At 40.9% G+C, this 12,348-nt stretch overlaps 1 protein-coding gene across 3 annotated transcripts in view; it reads left to right on the top strand.

Moving 5' to 3' along the window:
* Window positions 1–10,813, top strand: part of LOC120551002 (cGMP-inhibited 3',5'-cyclic phosphodiesterase A-like) — a 54,297-nt gene extending 43,484 nt beyond the window's left edge. For all 3 annotated transcript variants that reach the window (XM_039788098.1, XM_039788089.1, XM_039788107.1), the window contains 9 exons: window positions 1–179; window positions 978–1,115; window positions 1,463–1,574; window positions 2,436–2,543; window positions 2,911–3,110; window positions 3,345–3,548; window positions 3,801–3,962; window positions 7,490–7,757; window positions 8,737–10,813. The exon at window positions 1–179 is cut by the window's left edge and continues 18 nt beyond it. In XM_039788098.1, the coding sequence (XP_039644032.1) occupies window positions 1–179; window positions 978–1,115; window positions 1,463–1,574; window positions 2,436–2,543; window positions 2,911–3,110; window positions 3,345–3,548; window positions 3,801–3,962; window positions 7,490–7,757; window positions 8,737–9,047 (1,682 nt within the window). In that variant the 3' untranslated portion in view covers window positions 9,048–10,813. The remainder of the gene's footprint in view (window positions 180–977; window positions 1,116–1,462; window positions 1,575–2,435; window positions 2,544–2,910; window positions 3,111–3,344; window positions 3,549–3,800; window positions 3,963–7,489; window positions 7,758–8,736) is intronic.
* Window positions 10,814–12,348: the final 1,535 nt, after the last annotated feature.

The raw sequence follows: 12,348 nt of genomic DNA, 5'->3' as shown, positions 1-12,348 counted from the left end.
CTTCAGACTATGACAGCACCTACGACAGCACCTATGAGACCAACCACAGTGACAGCAGCGACTTTGCACAGAATGAAGAAGAGGGAGAGGGAGGCAAGAAGCTGCCTGAAGCAAGGGAAGGTTGCAGGGAGTATCTGGCACAGGGCATTGTTCTTCACCCACTCCTGCCATCACCAGAGGTAGGCTATCAGAGAGGCTTAATTTGGTATTGGCGGAACAAAAGGTCATCTTTTATGTGCTTTAAGGTTCTTCAATTCACTCCAAAGACAATAAGAAGATGAGAAGAATAAAGATGGATAATTTCTTTCAATGAGGTTTAATTTTTTACAATGATTTTACCATTATTTGCTGTCATGAGTTAGACTATGTGCAGTGCCCATTCAAAACCTTCCTGTTCCTAATTGGAATCGGTATCGCTGTTTGTCGCTTTCTTGAGAACCGCTCATCCAAAAAACTTCACACTCGACACTGCACTTCCTTGGTTCCTGAGCAATGCACCTAGCAATGCTAAAGTATTCTCATCATTTGCTAACAGCTAGCTATTTGGGACCAGGCTACTGTAGTGAGCAATGCAGAGTGAGCTGTACCCAGCATGCCCTTTGGTGGTGTAACAGTTAATAGGGGCCCTCTCCCAATACACTACACAATGTGTAACACACTATTAATAAATATGTCCAGTAGATGCTGCTTGTACTCGACACTGCACTTTCTTGGGTCCTCGGCAATACACCCGCCAAATGTGAAGTCAGATGAATGGTTGTAGAGAAAATCGAAAGATAGAGAGACAGAGACAGACATTTTAGTTAGATATACTGCTCTATAAACAACGTAATTTATTTTATTGTATATATAGGGAGAACTGCGAAATTTGCCTGTCGATCAAAACTGTGGTGACTGAAAAGTTATTTTACTGTATTTGCAAGTACTTATCTGTATCTTTCTGACCTCTCCTCTGTTCCCCTACTTTTACCTGACAGGACAAGCCAATCTTGGCGGTGGAGCCTCTGGTGATGCCAGCACTGGAGCCTTTGATGAGTCAACTCAACAACTGGAACTTTCCCATTTTCAGTCTGGTGGAGAAGACCCATGGCAAGACAGGCTGCATCCTCAGTCAGGTAAACACTTATTAGTGAAGAAATGTTGAAAACTCATCTGACATTTATTTAATGAAAACACATCAATACTGATTCAATTAAAAGGAACTCGTATTGACGGAAATGTTCACATGTATGTAATCAGCAGCTTAATGTGGGAGTGATGTTAGCTATCAGTGCAGGCAGTTGGAAGAATTAGCATTTTAGGCTTACAACTACAACAACAACAACAACAACAACAACACTAGAATATGAAAGCAAAAATCTGTGATACATGCAGTGTGAGTGTATGACAAGTGACTTTACCCAACTATGCATCTGAACCTCTCCAAAGATTCGCAGTATGATTCTCTTGTGTTATATCCCAGGTTTCCTATAAGCTCTTTGAGGACACGGGTCTATTTGAGACCTTCAGAATTCCTGTGCAAGAGTTCATGAACTACTTCCATGCTTTGGAGAACGGATACAGGGTCATCCCTTGTAAGTAGAAGATCTCCATGTTTATTAAATTGTTCAAGTGAATTATTGATATCCATCATTACCTTTATCTGCCACAAGAGGGATGTATCACATCGTCCTAGTAATAAAACACTACTGACAGGCCTACTTTCTGCTTCAGTAATTTATGGCATGCTCTTATTGTTCACAGTTGGCAGGGCTATCAAGTTTCCTCTTGGTGATTGATATCAGAAGATAATCATATCTAATTAACTACAGTGTTTATGTCAATTCATATGGAAACTGAAGATGTCAGGAAACATCTGAATCTCTTAAAATGATTTTGCAGCATCTAAAATCCTTACGTTTCTTAAAGGAATTTGAATGACAGTATGTGACAGAAGTAAGAACACTTAGTAGTAGTGTTTTTGATACATGATCTGTACATTTTAAAATATATATGTCTAAAGTTTCATACTGTAGTTTTTGTCACCAGTTTTAGCACAATGTCAGGGGGACACACTACTCTAATGTCTGGACTGCTCTCCCGCAGACAGATGAGATAACAAGTGAACAGCCTCTTGTCTTGTACATTTACTGTAACTGAATACATTGCCTAGTCCTGTGCCAGATGTCAAAATAGGAGCATTGTCTCTTCTCCATGTTGTGTTGAATATATGACAACATGGAACTTTCCTATAAAATAGACCTATGTTAAAAGGCAGAAGACCATTATTCAGCAATGTACAAATTTCTTGTCTGAACGAGGCTTTAGTGATTGTTGTTTTTCTTCAGTTTAATGGTGTTACGCTTCAGAATGTTTAAAACTGCTCCAGCTGGGATTTCATCACATCTTACTCCCCTCTACTGGTGTGAATTAGCATTGTATTTTACTCTCCCCAGATCACAACCGGATCCATGCCACTGACGTGCTACATGCTGTTTGGTACCTCACCACTCAACCTGTACCAGGCCTGCCCACCCTGCTGACTGAGAATGGGATACACACCGGTAAGGACGTTTAAAGGTGCACTATGAGTTCCTGCATGGTTTCAGCGCGATTTCATTTTTGTCTCAAATCGTAGGCATCTCTCCTTGATCCGCTAGCTGCCTGCCCCCTGAATACACTGTGAAAAAGCCCGGACTCGGGTGATTGGCTGGAACGGGGTTTGTTGTATTTTGGTGCACAGCCTGTGCCTCTATTGTTTGTTTGACGTTTACGACCCCTTTGTTGTCTCCCGAGTCCGGGCTTTTTCACTGTGTATTCAGGGGGCAGGCAGCTAGCGGATCAAGGAGAGATGCCTACGATTTGAGACAAAAATGAAATTTTTCACTATCAGTGACTGGGACGTGAGCTGTGTTTTCTTTTCGCCTGTAGACTCAGAGAATGGCATCACGCCTGGCGCAACAGGCTTCCTGATGTCCAAGATGAACTCTGTGATGGAGGATAGCTATGGCTCCCTGGCTGGCCTTATTCCCGGCCTGGAGCTCATGGCGCTGTATGTAGCTGCTGCCATGCATGACTATGACCATCCTGGAAGAACCAACGCCTTTCTAGTAGCTACCAGTGCACCACAGGTAAAGGCCTAAGTGCGGCTGCGTGCAGCATATACAATGTGTGCTAATTGGAACACCAAAAAAACAATACAACAACCTAGGGGGAATATGCAACAAAAAACACTATTTATAATTCTCCACAGCTCAAAACAATTTGAAATTACCACAGTGTAAGTGAAAACCAACAACCCAAAGACCAATAAGCTCAACCAGGATCTTACAAATTTACTTTCTCCTGTTGGTCTTCCACTGTAGGCTCTTCTGTACAATGACCGCTCAGTCTTGGAAAATCACCATGCAGCTTCAGCGTGGAACCTCTTCATGTCTCGACCTGAGTATAACTTCCTGGCTAACCTTGAACATGTGGAGTTCAAACGCTTCCGCTTCCTCGTCATCGAAGCAATCCTAGCCACCGACCTCAAAAAGCACTTTGACTTCCTTGCAGAGTTTAATGCTAAGGTAAAAATCTGTGAAATGAACTGTAAAACAAAAAAGGTACCATCCATCATCCAGCTGCAATTATTGTTGTCATTGGTTATCTTTTCTCAGCCCCAGCTTAAATAATCTCTTCAATTCCTGTAATAAAAATGGTCTTTTCCTCCCTCTCCCAGATTGTCCTAAACAGAAGCTGACAACCAATCAGTGGGGAAAAATGTATAATCTATAACTGTGTTCTTTTTCACACAAACCTTCCTATGCACATTTCCCCAGGTGGGTGATGAAGGGGTGTCCGGTATTGATTGGACCAATGAAAACGACCGATTGCTGGTGTGCCAGATGTGCATCAAGCTGGCTGATGTCAATGGACCACTGAAGTGTAAAGAGCTGCACCTGCAGTGGACAGAAGGGATCGTCAACGAGTTCTACGAACAAGTAACGTTATGCTCATAAATCTCCTTCAAAATCTCACTTTCAAAATGATTAGCATTTATTAACATTAGCATCTCAACATAGATAAATGGAAACCAAGTACAGTAAGTGCTGAATAATATTATAAGAAAAATGTGCAAAAACTGTTGCTGACAAAAAATATTAAAGTGTAAAAAAACTGAACAGAAAATAGAAATATACAGACAGAAATACAGAAATATACAGAAATGTACACACAAGCATACAAAATAATGTTGTATTACTGTATATTACATTACATTACGTACATTACATCCACTTGACAGTTAAATAACAATATATTTCTTAAGTTTGCTAATATTAGCTAACATTAATAGCCACCATAAGCTATTGGTCATACCAGAACAAGTAATGCTGTAGCTGCAAAAACCCTAAGTGTACTGAATTAAAAAGGACATGTTTTATTTTCTATGAATTTAACTTTTCATTTGTAAGAGAAAAATGTGTCATATCATCTTTCAAAAAGTTACATAGTCTAAAGCCACTAAACACTTAAAAGTTGTTTAAAAAAAAACATCTTTAGGTATTATTTTAAAAGACTTAACAGTCATGAACTCAACTAATCTGCCTCATCAGGACTGTGTGTGTGTGGTTTGATCAGATTTGATTGACAGTGACCAAACAACCCACAAACTGTCATGATATTCTAAAAAATGTATTAAAATGCTAATAAGCATAAAGATGCAATTGTAATGTTCAACTGCATAACAGCACCTCTGCAGGTGATAGTGATATTTTTTCCTGCTCAAGCACCCTTCAACAACTGGATGTTCCCTCTGAACAGATATGGAAATGTAAAAAAAAAAATCTTGCCTACTAGCTCATGAATTTGTTAGAGACTACTGTAGATGGACGCCTGGCAACAAATCCTGCTCTTAACTAAAATGCCTCTGATTGGTCAGTTCAGCTAGTGCTGAGCAAGTCGATGAAGATAATTTCTGATTAGCCGGAGAGATAACCCTGCCTAGCAACGACATGTTGTTAGTAGAATAGCACTAATTTGAGACTTTTGAGCCCTAATTGAAGCTTTTTGAGGCGGTGCATCAATGAAAGCAAAGGTGGAAAGATTTCCCACTGGTATTCACTATCAGCATTTATTTTATTTATTTAGTCTTTTTTTTAATGAAGGGAACTTGTGTACCAAGGATATTTAAACATTGTGTAGCAGCTAAAAACCTAATCACAGCTGTGCTGATTACTGAGGAAAACCTCCCCCCTCTGATCTGTGTCTGTTTAGCATTCTCCTCTCAAACCTTGTGTTAGATTCTCAAAACAGCTTTGAGAAATATGTATGCCCTTTGAGCGGGAGCATTGGGAGAAGGGAAGGGAAGGGGGGCGGGGCAGGGGGGAGACGGATGACCTATATGAGTCATCAACAGCGTTCATTCACAGTCGCACAGAGGAAGATCGCAGGGATGGAACTGACACACACACACACACACACACACACACACACACACGCACACACACACACACACACACACACAAACACAATCCCTCATATTAATTTACATTATGTTCTGCAAGGCAGCACTTTAATATTCAACCATTGGCCATTTGTGGTTATGATAAACAATTCCCTTTCCTCTCCCCTCTTACTATACATATACACACACACACCTATCACATGAACCACTAATGCAGTGCATATACAGTAGGTTTCAGGTTGCCATAGCAATGGGAGCCCTTGCCCCTCTGTCCTCCTGCTGAATTGCCTTAAAAGCCCTGTCATTAGAAAACAAACACAAAAGCTCAACACATGACTGTCACAGTATATAAAAGTACAACATAAGCTATATCACATCAGATATGGCAGCATAAACCACAGCCACACCATGGCCATGTTTATTATCAAGAAATGTGAAAATAATGGAACATATCCCTAAATGAAAAGATTCCTCTGTCGGGACAAATACTGTTGAGAAAATCAATTCATACTTATCCATTTTTTATTTATTTTCTATGGGGAACAATGCATTTTGCTGGAACATGCAGTGAACTGGTGTGTTTTGAAGGTTACTGTAGATATATCTTCTTGTGTGAAGATGAACAGGGCCACCAAGAATGCAATCAGCAGAATAAATCCAAAAATAAGATTCCACTGCCAGATTGATAGTCTGTCTTTGTGGGCACAAAACAGGAAAATGGAAAAGGAATGAATGACGAATACCGCAAGGACGAGGAAGGAACAGCATGGCTTCACTTTGGCTCGTCTTTATCCGGCCTGCATTTACAGCAGAACCATTGATGTGAAATAGCTTGTTTGCCTATTTTGATGCATTTTAAATCTGATTAAAATTGAGTTTTGTGCATGTGAGCTACCGTTACTGAGATTTAAATTAGGATACCCTCAGCAACAAGGAACAAACTGGTTAAATGTCCAAAAAAGACAATCAAAGTTGTTTCATTTCTTTGCGGTTAATGTTGTGAAATGGGAAAATGAGCTAGTGAAAACTTGAAAAGTCCCATCGGTGTGGGCATGATATGTGCATGTAATATTTTGGATAATTACTTTAAGCCCCACAGCTGAGTATGGTCAATTATAATTCACATGGTTGTGGGAATATAGTGTAAAGTGTACTAGGCTCCATTGTCATGTCAGAAGATGAAACAATATTTTAATTTTTTTGTGCTCTGCACTTACCGTTGTTTATTATGTCATCCGTGTTTAGTTTCAGCACAGCAGCACCTAGGTGTTGTCTGTGTGCCAGGCACTGTGGATTTGATGCGTTCCGTGACTATTTTTCTCTCTGCGACCTGCAGAAACAGCAGCCTCTCTGTGCGCTCTGTGTTCCTCTGATTTACAAATTAAGCCCTGCTTGGTACCTTGTGGGACCTTGTGACAGTCTTATTTATATGGTCGATACCTACAGATGAACCATTGTTTGAATAGATGTTTTTCTATTTGTAGTCTTCTTGACCTACTTACCGAGAGGTAGTGTGTCTGGGACTTTCTGTGCTTGCCAGTGGATCTGTTTAGCTGTACAGAATATCTGAATTTATAAACAGCTTGAGTGGTGTAGGGTTTACCTAGATGTGAAAGCCTGAGAAAGGATCAAAATGTTAAATATCAGTATATTTGGTTTATAATTTACAGTCATTTATATTAATGTAGTGCTTTTATAAAGTTACAAATTAAACAATAACTGCAATCAGAAATACACACAAAAAAAGCAGAAAGAAACATTCATTTACCAAAAAAAGGGAAAAACCACAAAATGGCCATGGTGCAACAACAAAGCCAGAACACACACATGAAATATTCACAAAAAAGCCTGTCAATAATCTTTTTTTTAATTAATTCAGTTGCATATGATTTATGCTTTTTGAAGGTAATTATGCCATATGTTTTATTTTGTAAATGGTACTTTGAATATGCAGTCCAGTAACAAAGTAAACAGGAAGGACTATTTTTCAATGCACGTATCAGGTCTGCAGTGGGTAAAACTAATGTTTTCTCTGTTTTCTTTGCCTTGTCTGTTCCCTTCTAGGGTGATGAAGAAGCAAGCCTGGGCCTTCCCATCAGCCCGTTCATGGACCGCTCCGCTCCACAGCTGGCTAAACTCCAGGAGTCGTTCATCACTCACATTGTGGGACCTCTGTGCTCCTCCTACAACTCTGCTGCTCTTATGCCGGGACGCTGGGTTGACCTGGCTGAGGGAGAGACAGAGCCAGAGGAGGCGAAGGAGGGACAAGATACAGAAGCGGAAGAGGAGGATACGATGGATGAGGATGCATCAACAGGTTCTGGCACCTCCCGTATGTCAACCTCTTAATAATTAATGTTGCAGAAAATATCTCACAGTTACAGTCTGTCTTTGTCATTTTTTAAATAGAAATACATTAATTTGCTTTTTTCCTGAGGTATCGATGAAAAGATTTACACAACTCATATCTGTCTGTGATAATATGAAGCAGAAACCAGGAGACGCTTAGCTAAGCTTAGCATAGCGTAATGACTGGAAACAGGAAACGGCTAGCCTAGTTTGGCATTAAGGCCGTTTTACAGTTGTGCGGAGGCTCCATGCAGAACTCTCGCCGTAGCCTATGTAAGTGGCCTGATGTTTATACTTGTGCGCTGGTGTGTGCGTCGAGCCGGCGTGTGTGTGTGTGGGGAGTGGGTGATAGAGCGAGGGAGAAGTGAGAGAGTGATGGCGATTAGCTTCGGAGCGAGTACCGACTCTAGAGTCATAGTGAGAGAAACAAAGTGTCTCCCCTGTTCTTTCTGACCACGGTGGGAAATCTGGAGCAGGAAAAGTTAACCCTCTCCTTGATTTCACGTTGTTTATGGAGAAGGAGAACCAGGAAATGAGCCGGGGGAAATGCAACGCTTACCAAGCCACGGCCGAGAGACGTGCGTCGCTGCGACGTGTAGTTACATTTTTCAAGAGGTGCGCATCAGGCTACGGGTCTAGGGGTCTGCGGGGGTTTGTGGGGCTACGCCATCGATGTTACGCTATAAACTATAAAATGGCCTTTAGATTAATGAGATTTAAGGGCTTCAGAGGTGCTGCTGGTGGATTTTTTAAACTTTGGACAGAGTCAAATTTGCTGTTTCACCTTGTTTACACTCTTGATGCTAAGCTATAATAACCATCTCCTGGCTGTAGCTTCATATTTTAATGTACAGACATTATAGTGTATCAGTTCATCATCTTTTATCTAACTCTTGGCAAGAAAGCAAGGTCATTGCCAACCTTCCCAGGATTGTGTCTAACTGTTGACTTGTATCTGACAGAGCGACAAGAAACCAAAAGGGTGAGCAGGAGGAAAGTATTTTGCCAGATAACACAGCATATTCTGGAAAACCATGACATGTGGAAAAGAGTCATCGCTGCGGAAGCCCAGGAGGAAGCTCGGAAAGAGGACTGCATCAGCAGCCCCACTGATCCAATCACAGCCATTCATGAGGAAGAGGAGGAACAAGCAAGCAAAGAGGAAGAGTCGACTGAATGCCTTGATGAAAGGGAAGAGGTGCCGGCTTTAGAGGAAGAAGAAATGCTTCCACAATCAGAGACTTCAGGGGGAAAAGAGGAGGAACCAGAGTGATATTATGAACTTTGACCTCCTCTTAAAACCAGGAATCTGAAAGTTGTCTAAAATGTTTTGTTTCTTTCCTAACTAAACTCTTGATATGGTAGCCAGCACATCACTTCGACACAACACTGTAGAAGATGTTTTGGGTAATATGTGCCTAACAAAAACTGGATTTGAGGAGAGGAATGATGCATGCCCAGTTCATCTGACGAGGGGAGAGATGTGAGATGAGCAAAAGAGGAAGTGACTGAGGAGTAGAAGACGAAAGAGAAAATGATTGGAACTGTACTTGTTTTTGCTGTAGTGTTTGTTTTAGTTTGGATCTGCTGCCCTGCCCTCACCCAGGCTGCCCATCCTGCACTACGGGCCAACCACGCTGATTCACAGATTCACTCCACCAGTGAGTAATACACTGTCACGAGCCTCCTCCATCCCCCAACCTTCTTATTGCTCCCGTTCTATCCGCACACTGTGGAGCCACCCAGCTTGTTGAGGATGTGCAACAAGTCCCTTTTCCTTGAAGACAATGGGATGAAAGCCAGGGAAAAAGCTGTGTCCACTGAGGCTTAGCCGTGTGGATTTCAGAGGGAGACGGAAAAATAGGCCAGTTGTAGTACATTGTGTATACAGACGTACACACACACACACACACACACACACACACACACACACACACACACACAATCCTACTGTAGAAACACATTCCATACTCAGATAGGAAGTTTCACAAAGAACCCTGTTGCTCTAAAAGCTTTATTCTCGCTCAAGGAAAAACATACAAAACAAGGTTTTGTTCTTTTAAAACAATGTTTGTCCGCATGTTTTCTCCCATTCTTTTGTTACTCAAAGTCAGCCTAGCATACCCACACGTTTCCAGGCCACACAACTCAGGAAGGCAAAAACCCGTAGAGAAAAAGAAACAAAAAGGACTTGCAGTTTCCTTGTCGTTTAACTTGCGAATGCTTTAAGATTTTCTTTCTCTGCTGTTTGCGATGATTTACTGATGTCCACTGAGACATGTGGTTTCCTTTGCGAATCACAAAAGAACCACAAGGGAAACAAGGTTATTGATCACATTATACTGTATATCACAATTCTATTTAATTTGTCTGATCTCTCAGTGGCAGCCTCCCATTGGACCCTATGACCCAAATCACATTCAGACTAACTTACAAGACACAAAACTAGCTAATAAGGTAATGTGTTTTGTTAAGAAAATATAATTTCCACAGGTTATGCCACTTCCCAACTTGTTTTCTTTACAGAAATGTACTCAGTAATGGCTGAGCATGTTTGAATTAGTGAATTAATAATTAATTATTTATTTTTTGGAATATCTTGTATAGCTTGGTATGTAGGCCAAATGTTTCAGAAAGTAAAGTAATCCAGTAAGCCATAGTGGCCCAGGCCAGAGCTGACTCACAGCTCCTAATCACCCAACAGGATTTGCGTCAATAAAATAATTCACTCCCTGGGGAGCCTATTGCCATCCAGGGGGTGCTGTGTACCCACAAGACACTATCTGCAAGTCTCGATCAGACCCAAATTATTAATTAGTTACTTGTTGCACAAAAGACAAAGAAAGTAATGTGGGACAAATAACATTGCCCATTTCTCATCCATGGTTAACCACGTTTACTTTAAAAAAAAAAAAAACAGGGGGTTCATTTATTAAGTTCATCAAAATAAAAGTGCAGGCCTCATACTGTCAGGGTTTTCTTTACCTACACTGAGGAAATCCAAATATTTTGTATTATGTAAAAAAAAAAAAAAAAAAGGCAGAATGAGAGATGTAAGAATTTTAAACGATACAGACAAAAGCTGTCATTGTGGATGATGTCTGAGTTCTGCATGGTTTCCTTTTAAAGTGCTCATATTATGCTTTTGGGCATTTTCCCTTTCCTTTATTGGTTATATATCTTTTTTGTGCATGTAATAGGCTTCCAAAGTGAAAAAGCCCAAAGTCCACGGCTTACCATTTCCAACAGAAAACACTGTTCACAAACTGCTCCAAACAGCTCTATTGTAGTCCAGCCTTTACTTCCGTGACGAACGTGCGTCACTTTGTAACACGTTATAATGCTCACCTAGCTGCTAGCATGGCATGCCCTCATACTCTGCTTCTGATTAGCTAGCAGTGCTTACCTAGGTACTGCGCATGTGCGACTCCCGACGAAGATGGAACAGAATTGAGATGCCTCACTCTGTGCTAAAAAAGAGAGCTCAACACACAGGGTGAAAAGAGGAGCTGCAACAATGTGCAATACAACAAAAATATGGTGTTTTTTGAAAATTAAACCATGTAAACCTATTCTGATATAACCTCTAAATACAATTATGAACTTGAAAATGAGCATAATATGAGCACTTTAAAGTAGCATATGTTGGCCAAAAGTGCAATAGAGTAAGAGGAAGTTCTATTGAAATCTGATTATAGGTCAGCAGACCTCTGGATTTCTTTCTCCACTTAGCAGTCTATAATGATGACATAACGCATGGCTTCACAAGTTGTGTCTGTGCTCTCCTTTGATGTCCTCAGAGACTCCGACTGGTGGAGATGAAAATGAAGTTGATGTGAACAAGGAGAACAGCCTTAGTAATGAGACTTCATAATGAAAGAGGAAGGAGGAGAGGGAGAAGCATTTTAGCCTCTTGTAGCAGCTTATGAAGGGTCAGGGGGAGGGGGTGGGGGGGTCTCAGATCCTTTTCACATTTCAGTAGATTACTCTAGATGTAACTCTTTGAAGATGAGCCAATTTGGTCAGATGAGCTACATCTCCAAGTTTGCAAAATGTATTACAGGGATATGGGATGCTGTGTATTTGATTTGACATCGGAAAAGTAACAGGGGCACTCAGGGGATTCAGGTCCAGTGATTTAAGTTGTGTGTCTTTACCAACAGATCTGTAGCAAGTACTTAGTGTCAAAATTGCAATGTAAACAAAGGCAAATTTGAATACAATTGAAAGACATTCATGGATTTTGACAGCACTTTTTGGACAAGCTGCCTGACTTGAGGCTGGCTTAAAAGTCGAGGTGGACTAGGATAGGGAGTGTGTGGTTATATCTGCAGTGGCACTAGTTGTCAGAGGCATTTAAGCAGCATTGATCTGTAATTTTGATCTAGCACGTAGGTCATTTGCAACATTGCAGTTGTGAAATCCCTCAATGATTAGCTAGTTGCACACAAGACAACACAAATGCCCAGGAGTACTGGGATTTGGTAAGTCACCATAAACCTTCAGAAACAAAATAGCTGACAATTTGAAGCCATGCATGTTGCGAGTGGCTGGTGACTTCCTGTCTGATCACT

The sequence above is a fragment of the Perca fluviatilis genome, chromosome 2, assembly GCF_010015445.1.
Source record: "Perca fluviatilis chromosome 2, GENO_Pfluv_1.0, whole genome shotgun sequence".
NCBI lineage: Eukaryota > Metazoa > Chordata > Actinopteri > Perciformes > Percidae > Perca > Perca fluviatilis.
The sequence above is the reverse complement of the archived record's forward strand: the minus strand, read 5'-3'. Positions and strand labels throughout refer to the sequence as shown.